The sequence below is a fragment of the Symphalangus syndactylus genome, chromosome 11, assembly GCF_028878055.3.
Source record: "Symphalangus syndactylus isolate Jambi chromosome 11, NHGRI_mSymSyn1-v2.1_pri, whole genome shotgun sequence".
Taxonomy (NCBI): domain Eukaryota; kingdom Metazoa; phylum Chordata; class Mammalia; order Primates; family Hylobatidae; genus Symphalangus; species Symphalangus syndactylus.
Genome location: NC_072433.2, coordinates 31,673,742 through 31,690,984, shown reverse-complemented (window position 1 = coordinate 31,690,984; position 17,243 = coordinate 31,673,742). Strand labels below are relative to the sequence as shown.

The following is a 17,243-nucleotide window of genomic DNA, read 5'->3' as shown; positions in this document are numbered from 1 at the left end:
ATTTTTAAATTTAAAATTTTAAAAATTTAAATTTTTACATTAAATTTTGTAAAGACAGAGTTTCACTATGTTGCCCGAGTTGGTCTTGAACTCCTGAGTTCAAGCGATCTTCCCTTCAAGCCTCCCGAAGTGCTGGGATTACAAGCATGAGCCACCATGCCTGGCCTATTTTTTTTTTTTTTTCATTTCTTTTTTTTTTTTTTTTTATTATACTTTAGGGTTTTAGGGTACAAGTGCACAATGTGCAGGTTTGTTACATATGTATCCATGTGCCATGTTGATTTCCTGCACCCATTAACTCGTCATTTAGCATTAGGTGTATCTCCTAATGCTGTCCCTCCCCCCTCCCCCCACCCCACAACAGTCCCCAGAGCGTGATGTTCCCCTTCCTGTGTCCATGAGTTCTCATTGTTCAATTCCCACCTATGAGTGAGAACATATCATACTGAATGGGCAAAAACTGGAAGCATTCCCTCTGAAAACTGGCACAAGACAGGGATGCCCTCTCTCACCGCTCCTATTCAACATAGTGCTGGAAGTTCTGGCCAGAGCAATCAGGCAGGAGAAGGAAATAAAGGGTATTCAATTAGGAAAAGAGGAAGTCAAATTGTCCCTGTTTGCAGATGACATGATTGTATATCTAGAAAACCCCATTGTCTCAGCCCAAAATCTCCTTAAGCTGATTAGCAACTTCAGCAAAGTCTCAGGATACAAAATTAATGTACAAAAATCACAAGCATTCTTGTACACCAATAACAGACAAACAGAGAGCCAAATCATCAGTGAACTCCCATTCACAATTGCTTCAAAGAGAATCAAATACCTAGGAATCCAACTTACAAGGGATGTGAAGGACCTCTTCAAGGAGAACTACAAACCACTTCTCAATGAAATAAAAGAGGATACAAACAAATGGAAGAACATTCCATGCTCATGGGTTGGAAGAATCAATATCATGAAAATGGCCATACTGCCCAAGGTAATTTATAGATTCAATGCCATCCCCATCAAGCTACCAATGACTTTCTTCACAGAATTGGAAAAAACTACTTTAAAGTTCATATGGAACCAAAAAAGAGCCCGCATCGCCAAGTGAATCCTAAGCCAAAAGAACAAAGCTGGAGGCATCACGCTACCTGACTTTAAACTATACTACAAGGCTACAGTAACCAAAACAGCATGGTACTGGTACCACAACAGAGACATAGATCAATGGAACAGAACAGAGCCCTCAGAAATGATGCCGCATAGCTACAACTATCTGATCTTTGACAAACCTGACAAAAACAAGAAATGGGGAAAGGATTCCCTATTTAATAAATGGTGCTGGGAAAACTGGCTAGCCATATGTAGAAAGCTGCAACTGGATCCCTTCCTTACACCTTATACAAAAATTAATTCAAGATGGATTAAAGACTTAAATGTCAGACCTAAAACCATTAAAATCCTACAAGAAAACCTAGGCAATACCATTCAGGACATTTTTTTTTTTTTTTTTTAACATGCACACGTATGTTTATTGCGGCACTATTCACAATAGCAAAGACTTGGAACCAACCCAAATGTTGAACAATGATAGACTGGATTAAGAAAATGTGGCACATATATACCATAGAATACTATGTAGCCATAAAAAATGATGAGTTCATGTCCTTTGTAGGGACATGGATGAAGCTGGAAACCATCATTCTCAGCAAACTATCACAAGGACGCAAAACCAAACACTGCATGTTCTCACTCATAGGTGGGAATTGAACAATGAGAACACATGGACACAGGAAGGGGAACATCACACACTGGGGACTGTTGTGGGGTGGGGGGAGGGGGGAGGGACAGCATGAGGAGATATACCTAATGCTAAATGATGAGTTAATGGGTGCAGCACACCAACATGGCACATGTATACATATGTAACAAACCTGCACGTTGTGCACATGTACCCTAAAATTTAAAAGTATAATAATAATAAAAAAGAGCTTTTTTGAGGTGTGTTGCTACACGAGAAACTGTATATATTTAAAGTATATAATTTAATGACTTTTGACATGTGTATGCATCTGTGAAACTATCACCACAATCAAGGTGATGACTCTACTCATTGCCTCCACTATTTTCCTCATTTCCCTCCTATTTCCCCTCCATTTTCTTTGTAGTAAGAACACTTAACATGAGATCTACCCTATTAGCACATTTTTAAGTACATGTTATTGGGTTGTTAATTATAGGCACAATGCTGTACAGCAGATCTCTAGAACTGGTTCACTTTACCTAAATGAAACCTGATACCCATCATATAGAACTCCTCATTTCTTCCTCCAAGCCCCCACTCCTCACCCCCAGTTCCTGGCAACCACCATTCTACTCCGTATGAGTTTCTATGAGTTTGGCTATTTTAATACCTTATATAAGTGGAGTTGTGCAGTATTTGTCATTCTGTGACTGATTATTTCACTTGGCATGATGTCCTCCACATATATCTACGTTGCAACATAGGGCAAGATTTCTTCCTTTTTCCTCTTTTTCCCTCCCTCCTTTCCTTTCCTTTCCTTTCCTTTCCTTTCCTTTCCTTTCCTTTCCTTTCCTCCTTCCTTCCTCCCTCCCTCCTTCCCTCCCTCCTTCCCTCCCTCCCTTCCTTCCTCCCTCCCTCCCTCCCTGCCTCCCTTCCTCTATCAGACCAGTTCTTGTTATGTTGCCCAGGATTGTCTTGAGCTCCTGGTCTCAAGCTATCCTCCCGCCTCAGCCTTCTGAGTAGCTGGAATTACAGGCATATACTACTGTGCCCAGCTTCTTCCTTTTTAAAGGCTGAGCAATATTCTATTGTACATATACACAGAATTCTCCTTATCCATTTATCCACTGATGGATATATAGGTTGTTTCCATATCTTGAATACTGTGAATAATGCTGCAATGAACATGGGAGTGCTGATATCTCTTCAAGATTCTGATTTTAATTCTTTTGGATACATACCCAGAAGTGCGATTGCTGGATCATATGGTAGGTCACTTTTAATATTCTGAGGGCTCTCTATATGGTTCTGTTAGTGGCTAGACAATTTTACATTCCTCCTAACAGTGCACAGCGTCCACCAATTTCTCCACATGCTTGCCAACAATGTTATCTTTTGTTTTTGTTTTGTTTTTGTAACAGCTATCTTAACAGGTGTGAGGTGATATCTCATTGTGGTTTTGATTTGTTTCCCTGGTGACTAGTGATATTGAGAACCTTTTCCTATTCCTGTTGGCTATTTGTATGTCTTCTTTAGAGAAGTGCTTATTCAAGCATTAACCCATTTTAATTAGATTATTATCAATATTATTAATTGATTATTAATTTTTATTGAGTTGTATGAATTTTTCATATAGTTTGGACATTTTTCAGATATATGGTTTGCAAATATTTTCCACCATTTTGTAGGCTGCCATTTCACTCTGCTAATTTTTTTCTGTACAAATGCTTCTTAGTTTGATATAGGCACCCCCGCCTATTTTTGCATTTGTTGCCTGTGCTTTTGGTGTCATATCCAAGATAAAATTGACAAGATCAATGCCAAGATTTTCCTCTATGTTTTCTTCTAAGTGTTTTATAGTTTCAGCTCTTATATTTAAAACTTTAGCTCCTTTTGAGTTTACCTTTTTTGTGCATGGCGTAAGATAAGTTCTAATTGTATTCTCTTTCATGTAGATATACAGTTTTTCCAACAGCATTTGCTGAAGAGACTATCCTTGCTCAATTGTATATCCTTGGCATCCTGTTCTAAGACCAGACAACCATGTATATGTGGGTTTATTTCTGGTCTTTCCATTCTGTTCCACTTGTCTATTTGTCCATCTTTATACTGGTACTATACTGTTGTATTTATGCAGCTTTGGAATATATTTTGAAATCAGGAAGAGTGATGCCTCCGGGTTTGTCCTTCATTCTCAAGGTTGCTTTGGCTATTCTAGTTCTTTTGTGATTCCATATACATTTTAGAATTTATTTTTCATTTATGTAAAAAATGCCATTGGGATTTTGATGAGGATTGCATTGAATCTGTGTATTGCTTTGAGTAGTGTGGACCTTTTAACAATATTAAGTTTGCCAATCCATGAAGGCATAATATTGTTTTATTTATTTGTGTCTTTAATTTATTTCATCTATGCTTTGTACTTTTCAGTGTACAAATTTTTCTCCTTTTGGTTAAGTTTATTCTTAAGTTTCTCTGTGATATTACTGTGATTGGGATTCTTTAAAATTTCCTTTTTGAATAGTTTGTTGTTAGTATATGGAAACACAACTGATTTTTGTATATTAATTTTGTATCCTGCAACTGTACTAAATTAGTTTTTTAATTCTAACTTTTTTTTTGTGTGTGGAGTCCTTTGAGTTTTCTACATATAAGATTATGTCATTGGCAAATGGATAATTTTCCTTCTTCTTTTCTGATTTGTTTACCATTTATTTATTCTTCTTGCCCAATTTCTCTGGCTAGGACTTCTAGTACTATATTGCATAGAAACAGCAAGAGTGAGCATCCTTGTCTTATTCCTGATCTTAGAGGAAAATCTTTCGGTTTTTGTACTACTATGTGTTAGCTATGGGCTTTTCATATGTGGCCTTTATTATGTTGAGGTATATTCCTTCCAAACCTAGTTTCTTGAGGGCTTTTGTTATCATGAAACAGTGTTGAATCTTGTGAAATACTTTTTCTTCATCTATTAAAGTATTATGTTCTGCTTATGCTTTATTCTGTGAATGTGGTGTAACATTGAATATATATATAACCAAAAGAGAGTAGTGGTGGACATATATATATATATACACACACATAAAAAAGACATATATAAAACATATATATGTTCAATGTATATATATTCAATGTATATATATTCAATGTGTGTGCATATATATTCTATATATAAATATATATATATATGTCCACCACTATCTTTTGGTGTGTATGTATATACACACACACACACACACACACACACACATATATATATACACACACACATACACACATTTGTCTGTCCACTACTACTCTCTTTGGTTATAATATATATATTTGGTTTTATATACACACACACACACACACACACACACACACACACACACACTTATATGTTGACCACTACTCTCTTTTGGTTACCATTTGCATGGAATATCTTTTTACATCCCTCCAATTTGACTTTATGTGTATATTTAATTCTAAAGTGACTCTCTTGTAGACAGACTATAGTTGGATCTTATCTTTTCCTCCATCCAGCCACAATATGTATTTGATTGGGGAGTTTAATCCATTTGTGTTTAAATTATTTATTTATAGAGAAGAACTTACTATTTCCATTTTGTTAATTGTTGTTTTTTCCTGTCTGTTAGCTCTTTTCCCCCTTTTTTTTCTTTCTTGCTATCTTTCTTTGATAATCTCTGATTTCTTTCTTTTTCTTTCGTGTATCTCTTATAGGTATTTCCTTTGTGGTTACCATGCAGCTTCTGTAAACCATCTTAAAACACTCAATTTCTAGCTCTGTACAACTTACCTTTAATCCCATACAAAAACCAGACGCTTTTATTTTCCCTCATCCGATGTTTTATGTTTTTGATGTCACAATTTATATCTTTTTATATTCTGTGTCCATTAACAAATTATTGTAACTGTAATTATTTTTAATACTTTTGTTTTTTAATCTTTATGAGTGATGTACACAGCACCATTACACTGTTAGAATATGCCCCTAGGCGTTCAAACTATGCCAATTTCATCAGCACTGCAAATGAGGCAAGATAGAAACTGGTCCCTTCACAGCACTCCAAAAGGCCAAGGGATGTTGGACACAAATCCACTCATTCTCTCCAAGGGAGAAGTTTTGGGCTAAGATAATCTCTCAGAACTGAGCTGTGGCAGCTTACCGGAGAGGTTGACTTGAGTAAAGAGTAGTTCCTCTTCTTATCTATTTCAGTACTGCTGTTATTAGCTCTGTGTGCACTGGGGGCATTTCAACCTCTTAATAGGGTTCTTGACTCCTTGTAAATGTATTCTGGTGGTCTGTGTATCACTATTAAATTGGTATTTCTGTGGAGGGGACAAGGACTTTGATTTTCTATTCCACCGTCTTGCTCTACCATTTCACCATTCATGTTTTCATATTTAAATATTCTCATTACAAAACAATCATCAGAAAACATAGTCATTAATTTATAATGTTATTTTTTTGTTTGGATCTTTCAGGTACTATCATCTGCTTGTACATTTTTTATAAGTAAGCAACAGATTTGATCTTCTGAAGATAATTAAATAAATTTTGTTGATGCATTTAATTTAGTGTAGATGAAAAAATGGGTTTGCTTTACTCTGACTATGCTATATTTATAGTTCTTGACTTTCCCCCTTCTTGGGGCTACCATCCACTTACAGTATTAAATCCCGGTCAAGCTCCTTTGTGGCTCTACACATGTACACATTTTATACCCACTACTTTGGAAGTGACTCTTTTCTTTCTCATTGCCTCCTCTCTCAAAACCTTCTATTCATCAACTTCTGAATAGTCCTATCACAAGTAAAGAAACTGAACTGATAATTAAACATCTTCCTACAGAGAAAAGCTCCAAGTTAGATGATTTCACTGGTAAGCTCTTTCAAATAAATAATAAATAATAATAATCCTTTACAAAATCTTTCAGTAAAAACACTTCCCTATTAGTACTATGAGGTCAGTATTACTCTGATATCAAATCCAGACAAAACCATCACCACTAAATTAAAAACCAATATTTCTAATGATGTAAATGCAAAAATCTTTAACAAATATGTGCAAACAATAACAATTATGGTAGAGGATGTGAAGAAACAGAAACTTACATGCATTGCCGTTGGGGTTGTAAAATAATGTAGACATTTAAAAAAAGTAGTTTGGGCAGTTTTTCCAAAAATAAGTGGAGTTCACCGTGTGACTCAACAATCCTGCTCTTAAGATGTAACAAAGAGAATTAAAAATGTATGTCCACACAACGACTTGTATGCAAGTATTCATAGCAGCAATATTCATATGAGCCAAAAAGTGAAAACAACTCAAACATCAACTGATGATTGGATCAACAAAATGTCGTATGTTTATTCAATGAAATACAATCTGACAACATAAATGAATAAACCACCTATACATGCTACATGTATTCGTCAGGGTTCTCTAGAGGGAAAGAACTAATAGGATATGTATATTTATATATAAAGGGGAGTTTATTAAGGAGTATTAACTCCTTAATAAATCACAAGGTCCCACAGCAGGCCATCTGCAAGCTGAGGAGCAAGGAAGCCAGTCCGAGTCCCAAAGGTGAAGAACTTGGAGTACCATGTTCGAAGGCAGGAAGCATGCAGCATGGGAAAAAGATAGGCCAGAAGATGAAACCAATCTAGCCTTTCCACATTCTTCTGCCTGCTTTTATTCTGGCCATGCTGGCAGCTGATTAGATGGTGCCCACTCAGATTGGGGGTGGGTCTGCCTTTCCCAGTCCACTAACTCAAATGGTCATCTTGTTGGCAACACCGCTATAGCCACATCCAGGAACCATACTTTGCATCCTTCAATCAAGTTGACACTCAATATTAACCATTGTACTACAATATGCATGATTTCAAAACCATGCTAAGTGAAAAATCCAGACATTAAAGACTACATATGTTATAATTTAATTTACAAGAAATATCCAGAAAGCAAGTAAGTGTTTGTCTGACCCTGAGGGAGAGAAAGGAGATTGTAAAGGTCATCAGAAGAATAAAAGTATTATAAAAGTTGATAGTTATAATTGCTCAACTCTATAAACATACTAAATTTCAATGAATTATATACTTACATAACTCTATAAGTATATTAAATTTCAATGAATTATATACTTATATAACTCTATAAATGTATTAAATTTCAATGAATTGTATACTTACATAAGTTAATTTTGTGATAACTTAAATTATACCCCAATAAAGTGTATAAAACAATCCGCAAGAGATGAGGTCAGAAGGTGTAGATGAAATGGTTTTAACAATGGGCTGACAATTATTAAATCTAAGTGATGCATACTGTAGATTCATTATACTATTCTGTCTACTGTTGTGGATGTTTGAAAATTTAAAATGTTAAAAAAGGAAAATGATGTCAGTAACCTTATGGCTCAGAAATATTCAGGACAAGATTAGTAGTTCTTGTGAAAGTTTCTTTAACAGCTATAAGAAGAACATAATTTTTCCAAATCTTTATTTTATTCTTCCAAAGCTGTGTTTTATATAACATAATTAAGGTTAGCTATTCTATTCAGACTCATGCAGAAAGCAAAATTTCATTGATATATTACATCATAAGCAAGTTACTTGTCGTTTTCCTAAAGCAAATATTTATATAGAACTTAGGCAAATTTTTTAAGAAAAGTCAAAAAAGAGAATAAAAGCATTTGTGTCTGCTGGGGGTCCAGGAATTAGAAAGGTTTCAATTATTTTTTAGAATCTTTATATCAATTATATTTTGTTCTCATTCTTTCTTTTCTCTCCTCTCTTTTCTTTCTTTTTTCCTTCCCTCCCTCCCTCCCTCCCATCCCTCCCTCCCTCCCTCCCATCCCTCCCTCCCTCCCTTTTCCCTTCCCTCCCTTCTTCCCTCCCTCCCTCTCTCTCCCCCTTCCTTCCTTCCTTCCCACCTCGAAAGTGAAGATAGGTATGTTTTTCCTCTTATCAAAAGCATTTTGTGAATAACAGCACACATACACAAATACATTTTCAGCATGGGGAAAATCCCTGCCTTTTAATGAAAATTTTGTATTGGAACATATTTTTTAAACCAAATAGAATCTATTAAAAACAGAATGGGTACATGCTCCCCATCTTTCTATGGGCTGATTTTTGTTCATAATCTGTTCCTGGATTATCTCAAGTTGCTATTTCTTTGTGTACCTTCTGTGATGGAAGTAGACATAGTTAGAATTGTGACTTACTTTAATAAAACAGTTTTACTAGGAGAAGCAGGTGACAGTCAGATTGTAATGGATGTGTGCACTTTCTGATCATGGCACATCAGACTCTTTTCTGTTAGAAAGTGGTTCCGCACTATATGTACTAAACTTGATGATTTGAAAAGACATGTCTCTCAAGTTGCCATTATGTATAAATCTCATATTTAGAGGTATAGTGGAAAAGCTACATGTATTCTGACACAATAGGCTAATCCTAGGTGGCATCACAGTTATTAGATGCATTTTTGGCCAAAATGTTTATCCTCCCTGATACTCAATTGATATATTTGTCAATGGAAATGTTAATGCTCATTCCCCAGCTGGTTGTGGGACATTAAATAAATTAATACATGTCCAATGCCTATCATACAGCAGAAATTCAGTAAGTGGTTGTGTTTTTCCACTGTCTGAGTGTACTGTTCTATATTATATATTATCCTATTATATATATTTGTTTAATATGATGATGATGATCAGAAAATGGTAAATAATGTTGTGGAAGAATGTAGTCATTGCTTTTGGGAAATGTATTCTTTTTAACATGGTTATGTTAATCAATTAGAAATAATATTTACTGAATGCATACTCTATGGCACTCTTCTAAACTGTTTATAATCAGTATTTTATTTCAGAAATGATGCTATTATGATCTACATTTATGAATTAGGAAAGGCCCAGAGTGGTTAAGTAACATGACCAGTGTTGTTTCAATAATAAAGTGGCATGGCTTAGAAATGAACACAGGCAGTCTTGTAATGGTTAAAAATGAGGTTCCTCTGTCAATTTCCTTGTTCAAGGAACTTTAGAGTATTAAATGAGTGAGTCCATAGAAAGCACATATCTGCCAGGTTCTATGCTGAAAATTGGGTTTGGATAGTTTCATTTAATCTTCATAACTACTTTTTGAGGCAGGTTTTATTATTATCTTCATTTTAAAGATTCGGAAACTGAAACATAGCAATATAAAGGTTGTTTGCTGAGCATAAAATCACACACACAAAAAAGACTATTTGACAAATTACCTAGATAATAGATAATCCCTATTTGTATAAATTGAAAAGTAGAGGGTTGCAAAATGCTGTGTGCAAAAAGGGACCTTGTGGTCATTTAAAATTTTTTTTTCCTTGTGGAATATCTTTTCTTACCAATTCATGAAATTTTGATTTCTCAACAGGTCCTTAAAATTTTAGAGTGAAGAATTGTATCAAGCATTGTTTTTACCAAGATTTTTTAAAACATTTTTGCTATGGAATTTCTTGATTTTTTTGGTTGTTATTTTTGGCATGCTGTAGAACAAGCATTTCATGGAACATGCTTCCAAATATGTTGTTTTCATAGCAGTAGGTGTCCTTAAAGACATGCTTACAGGTAGCGTTGTGACATTTAGGTGATGGATACCCTGAATGATAATGCTATGCTCCATATTCACAGGGATGAACTACGTTTGATTTTATTATAGTAAAATTATGTATATCCTCACTTCCTGAGAAACGTTATTTGGGTTTACAAGATTCTGTTTAAATACATTACATGTACATTTTACAGTTTCATTGTTAGAAAACTTTAATTCAATAGTTGTTATTGTTTTTATTGTCACGTATAGGCTCCCAGTGGCTATTTCAACTTACTTATAAGCCGTAAGGTTTTCAAAGGCTATTTAATGCTGTTGGGAACTTCACATATAAGCTAAATGAACTCATAAGCTAAGTGGAAGGAAAGCATGCTAAAGATTATAGATATGTAAAATTTGAGATTATTAAAGAAATTAAATATGTAAATAATCAAAGGTGATTTATTTTGAAATTTACCTACATGCTAATAGAATTCGTTTATTTATTGATTCATTTAGCTATCTGTGTATTGTACTTGTCAACTTTGTTGGAGTAATGGAGGACTTCACAAATCTAAATGGCTTACCACAACAAATATTTATTTTCTGCTCATGCTATTTGTCTGCGATGGATATGGGCCAAATAACAGTCCCTATTTCAGACATGCCATTGTAGTGGTAGAAGAAAAAGTACAAGAGTTGGAATAAACATACATGGCATTTTAGATCCTGGTTAAGTATGGCGTATATTGTTTCTGCTGACATTTCATTATGCAAAGCAAGTTTAGATGGACAGGGCAGTATTGTCCTCCCACAGAGGATACTGAAAGCCCATTGCAATGAGAGGAAGAAGCACATGCTCTCATGGATACCAGAATTGAATGGTTAGAATACTTGGCAACAATATTGTAATTTACCATATTTAATGTCATCTTTTATTATTATTATATTTATCACTTTCATTGCTTTCTTTTTTTTTTGTTTTTTGAAATCAAGTCTTACTCTGTCACGCAGGCTGGAGTGCAGTGGCGGGATCTCAGCTCGCTGCAACCTCTGCCATCTGGATTCAAGCAATTCTCATGCCTCAGCCTCCCCAGTAGCTGGGACTACAGGCGACTCTAGGTGCATGCCATCACACCCAGCTAATTTTTGTATTTTTAGTAGAGACAGGATTTCACCATGTTGGCCAGGCTGGTCTCGAACTCCTGAGCTCAAGTGATCCACCTGCCTCAGCCTCCCAAAGTGCTGGGATTACAGGTGTGAGCCACCACTCCAGGCCTTTCATTGCTCTTGTAATATGTTTGGTACTGCTGTAAGCCCTTTCAAATATTAACTTATTTAGATTTAATAACAGTCCTAAGAGGTGGGTGCTGTTATTAACCCCAGTTTACAGGTGGGAAAAATACTGACACAGTGAAATTAAGTAAAGTTACCAGAGGTTAGTAAGTTTGCCAAGCTTTTGCTCCAGCCTAGGGAATCTGGCTCCAAGGTCTATGCTGTTCAGGTTCTCACCCAGAGACAATCAAAGAGACAACATATTATAATAGTAATAGCTGATTTCTGTTTTCTTCCTTATAATTTTTAATAGTTTCAGAATTCTTTAAAAAAAAAAAAAAAAAGACAGAGTCTCGCTCTGTCATCCGGCCTGGAGTGTGGTGGCGAGATCTCGGTTCACTTCAAGCTTCGCCTCCCAGGTTCAAGAGATTCTTGTGCCTCAGTCTCCTGAGTAGCTGGGATTACAGGCATGTACCACCATGCCCAGCAAATTTTTGTATTTTTAGTAGAGACAGGGTTTCACCATGTTGGCCAGGCTGGTCTTGAACTCCTGATCTCAGGTGATCCACATGCCTCGGCCTTCCAAAGTGTTGGGATTACAGGTGTGTGCCACTGTGCCCAGCCTAGAAATCTTTACAAGGTTTTTTATTTCTTTGCTATGCTAAATTAAATGAAATCATCAAAACGGTGAGAAGACAACCTGTTAAAATGTTTTATTTCTGTGTCTCAGGGGAAAACATTTTCAAAAGCATTTGATTCCATCTTCTGATAGTATCTCATTATCTCTCTTTTTCCCCACAACCCTGAAATATAAAAGATGGCTTTGCCATTTTCCCCTCTTTCAGCATCATGGAGAGTAATAAAGTTCTGATTTTCAGTGTCCTAAACTGAATCATTTAGCCTAAGTCCTTAATGCCAAGATAGTAATAGACCTGTTATTATATTGTCACCAGCCAGGGACTTACAAAAAGTTGATGAGTATTCGCTATGAATATGTCCTTTCTGTCAGGCACGGTGCATGTTAAGTCAATAACGTGGGACTTTCATGCTGTGTAACATGTCACATTGTGGGGTTATTTTTTCTTAAACAATAGAAATATATTGCCACGTGGTTCAGGAGGCTAGAAGTCCCAAATCAAGGTGTCACAGAGATTGGTTTCTTCTGAGGGATATGAAGGAAGGCTCTGTTCTAGACTCCTCTCTTTGGCTTGTAGATAGCAATTTTGTGCTTCTCTTTTCACATCATATTCCTGGACACTCTGCCTATCTAAATCCAAATTTTCCCTTTCATAAGGCCACTAGTCATACTGGATTAGAAAACCATGCTGCTCTAGGATGACCTTTTCTTAACTAATTACATCTTCAATTACTCTATTTCAAATACGATTACATCCTGAGGTAATGGGAGTTAGGACTTCAACATATGAATTTTTGAGAAACACCATTTGATCTATAACATCTGGTCTTTTTCTCTTTTGAGAAGTTTCGGTGTGTTCTATATATAATGTACTTTTTGTCTCCACTTACTGTCAAGATTTTCTTTTAGTATTTGGTATTTTTACAGTTTATTACAATATTTACAAGTATGGATTTGTTCTTATTTATCCTGCTTGAGACCCAGATAATTGTTGCTTTTAATATAAAAGTGTTCATGTCTTTTATCACTCTTGAGAAATTCCCTTCATATATTGGCTCTACCACACTGGTAAACAAATATTGAATAATTTCATTACTTCACTAACAAGTTAACAATGTTGTTACTTAATTAACAAATCACTAGTTCATGTTTGTATTTGGTGATCTCACTCTTTTCCAGTGTCCAGTCTCTCTTCCGAGTTTTTAATCTTTTTCTGTCTATTTGATGGCATTCTGGGTAATTCCTAAAATCCATATTCTAGTTCAGAGATTCTTCCTTTAGCTGCACCTAGTCTGCCTTTAACAGGTCTTTTTAAAAAATCACATTGTTTTCCCGGTAGTTTTATTTAGTTATTTTTCAAACATGCCTATTCTTTGCCAGGCACAGTGGCTCATCCGTGTAGACCCAGCACTTTGGGAGGCAGAGGCGGGAGGATCACCTGAGGTCAGAAGTTCAAGACTAGCCTGGTCAACATGGTGAAACCACGTCTTTATTTAAAATAAACACAAAAATTAGCTGGGCATGGTGGTGCATGCCGGTAATCCCAGCTACTCGGGTGGCTGAGGCAAGAGAATCGCTTGACCCCAGGAGGCAGAGGTTGCAGTGAGCAGAGACCTGCCACTGCATTCCAGCCTGGGCAACAGAGCAAGACTCTGTCAAAAAAAAAAAAAAAAAAAAAGGCTGTTCTTTAAAAATAACTTATTGTATGTTTTAGCTCCTTTTGTGTTGATATGATCAATTTAAACATATTTTCTCTACAATCCTTAACCATAATTCTTTAATTCTAATTTTATTTTAGATTTAGAGGGTACATATGTAAGTGTGTTACATGGGCACATTATGTAATGGTGAGGTTTGGGCTTCTAGTGAACTCATCATCTAGATAGTGAATTTGTACCTAGTAGGTAATTTTTAACCCTCACCTCCCTCCCACCATTCCCTTTTGGGGTCCCCAGAATTTATTATTTTTGGACTTTTTTTCCATGCTTACCCGCTGTTTAGATCCCATTTATAAGTAAGAACATGCTGTATTTGATTTTCTGTTCCTGAGTTACTTCAGTTAGGGTAATGACTCTAGCTCCATCCATGTTGCTGTGAATGACATAATTTCATTCTTCATTATGGATACATAGTATTCTGTGGTGTATATATACCACGCTTTCTTTATCCAGTCAAATATTGGTAACACTTAGTTTGATTTCATGACTTTGCTATTGTGAATAATGCTGCGATAAACATAAAAGTGCAGATGTCTTCTTGAGGAAGAAATTTCTTTTCTTCAGGTAGATATTCAGGAGTGGGACTTCTGCATGAAATTGTAGTTCTATTTTTAGTGCTTTGAGAAATATCCATACTGATTTCCATGGGGGTTGAACTAATTTACATTCCCATCAGCCTTGTATAGGTGTACTCTTTTCTCCATAGCCTCACCAAAATCTGTTATTTTTTTGGTCTTTTAATAATAGCCTTTCGCCTTCTCGCCCAACGCCGCTAACATGGTATTTAGGCGCTTCGTGGAGGTTGGCCGGGTGGCCTACGTCTCCTTTGGACCTCATGCCGGAAAATTGGTCGCGATTGTAGATGTTATTGATCAGAACAGGGCTTTGGTCGATGGACCTTGCACTCAAGTGAGGAGACAGGCCATGCCTTTCAAGTGCATGCAGCTCACTGATTTCATCCTGAAGTTTCTGCACAGTGCCCGCCAGAAGTATGTCCGACAAGCCTGGCAGAAGGCAGACATCAATACAAAATGGGCAGCCACACGATGGGCCAAGAAGATTGAAGCCAGAGAAAGGAAAGCAAAGATGACAGATTTTGATCGTTTTAAAGTTATGAAGGCAAAGAAAATGAACAGAATAATCAAGAATGAAGTTAAGAAGCTTCAAAAGGCAGCTCTCCTGAAAGCTTCTCCCAAAAAAGCACCTGGTACTAAGGGTACTGCTGCAGCTGCTGCTAAAGTTCCAGCAAAAAAGATGACCACCGCGAGTAAAAAGGCTCCAGCCCAGAAGGTTCCTGCCCAGAAAGCCACAGGCCAGAAAGCAGCGCCTGCTCCAAAAGCTCAGAAGGGTCAAAAAGCTCCAGCCCAGAAAGCACCTGCTCCAAAGGCATCTGGCAAGAAAGCATAAGTGGCAATCATAAAAAGTAATAAAGGTTCTTTTTGACGTGTTGGCAAAAAAAAAAAAAAAAAAAAAAAAAAAAAATAATAATAATAATAATAATAGCCTTTCTGACTGCTGTGAGATGATATCTCGTTGTGGGTTTAATTTGTATTTCTCTCACAATTAGTGATAGCATTTTTTTCATACGTTTGTTGGCCATATGTGTGTCTTCTTTTAAGAAGTGTCCGTTCATGTCCTTTGCCCACTTTTTAATGTGGTTATTTTTGTTGTTGTTAAGTTCTTTATGAATTCTGGATATTAGTCCTTTGCTGGATGCCTAGTTTTCAAACAGTTTCTCCCATTCTGTAAGTTGTCTGTTTACTCTTGTTGATTGTTTCTTTTGCTGTGCAGAAGCTCTTTAAGTCTCATTTGTCTATTTTTGTTTTTGTTGCATTTGCTTGTGAGGTCTTAGTCATAAATTCTTTACCTAGGCCAATGTTCAGAAGAGGTTTTCTAGATTTTCTACTAGGATTTTTATATTTTCAAGCCTCACATGTAAGTCTTTAATCTATATTGAGTTAATTTTTGTATATGGTGAGAGACAGGGGTCTAACTTCATTCTTCTGCATATGGCTAGCCAGTTTCCCAAGCATCATTTATTGAATAAGATATCTTTTTTTCCCATGGTTTGTTTTTGTTGACTTTGTTGAATACCATTTGATTGTAGGCATGTGGCTTTATTTCTGAGTTCTATATTCTGTTTAAACAATTGACCTGTGTGTCTACTTTTGTGCCAGCATCATGCTGTTTTGGTTCTATTTCCTTGTAGTATGGTTTGAAATCAGGTGAGGTGATGCCTCCAGCTTTGTCCTTTTTGTTTAATAATGCTCTGTCTATTCAGGCTCTTTTTGAGTTGTATATGAATTTTGGAATTATTTTTCCTAATTCTGTCAAAAATAACATTGGTAACTTGATAGGAATTGCATTAAATCTTTAGATTGCTTTGGGAAGTATAGTCATTTTAACGATATTGGTTCTTACTATAGAATGTTTTACCATTGGTTTGTGTCATCTAAGATTTCCTTCATCAGTGCTTTGTAGTTCTTCTTGTAAATATCTTTCACCTCCCTGGTTAAATATATTCCTGGGTATTTTATTTTTTGTTTATTATAAATTATATTGAGTTCTTGATGTGGTTCTCAGCTTGAGCATTGTTGATGTGTAAAAATGCAACTGATTTTTGTTTGTTAATTTTGTATCCTGAAACTTTACTGAAGTTGTTTGTCAGGTTCAAGAGTCTTTTGAAGAAATCTTTAGGATTCTTTTGCATGTAAGATTATGTCATCAGTGAACAGAGATAATTTTGAACTCTTCTTTTCCAATTTGGATGACTTTATTTCTTTTTCTTGACTAATTGCTCTGGCTAGGGCTTCCAGTACTGTGTTGAAAAGAAGTGGTGAGAGTGGAAACCCTCATCTTGAATTCTTAGGGAAAATGCTTTCAGTGTTTCCTCATTCCATATGATGATGGCTGTGGGTTTGTGGTATATAGCTCTAATAATTGAGGTACATTCCTCTAATGCCTGGTTTCTTGAAGGTTTATATCATGAAGGGATGTTGGATTTTATGAAATTATTTTTCTGCATCTATTGAGATGCTCATTAGGTTTTATTTATACTTTTTGATTATGTGGTGAGGCATATTTATTGATTTGCATATTTTGAAATATTATTACATTCCTGAAATAAAATCTACTTTATTATGATGAGTTATCTTTTTTGATGTGCTGCCGGATTCTGTTTGCTAATGTTTTGCTGAGGTTTTTGTATCTATGTTCATCGGGTATATTGGCCTGTAGTTTTCCTTGTCTGTTGTGTCCTTGCCAGATTTTGATATTAGGATGCTACTGGTTTCATGGAATAAGT

The 17,243-nt window shown here is 35.9% G+C and overlaps 1 protein-coding gene across 1 annotated transcript; it reads left to right on the top strand.

Annotated features, from left to right (window-relative positions):
* The first annotated feature begins 14,698 nt into the window (after nt 1-14,698).
* LOC129493032 (large ribosomal subunit protein eL14-like) lies at nt 14,699-15,382 on the top strand. The gene has a single exon (XM_055298669.2). It carries the CDS (start codon nt 14,717-14,719, stop codon nt 15,344-15,346), a length of 630 nt encoding a protein of 209 aa, XP_055154644.1. The 5' UTR covers nt 14,699-14,716; the 3' UTR covers nt 15,347-15,382.
* Nucleotides 15,383-17,243: the final 1,861 nt, after the last annotated feature.

Excerpts from the sequence above, each read along its gene's own strand:
- LOC129493032 (XM_055298669.2), top strand. The coding sequence starts at position 14,717 with ATGGTATTTAGGCGCTTCGTGGAGGTTGGCCGGGTGGCCTACGTCTCC.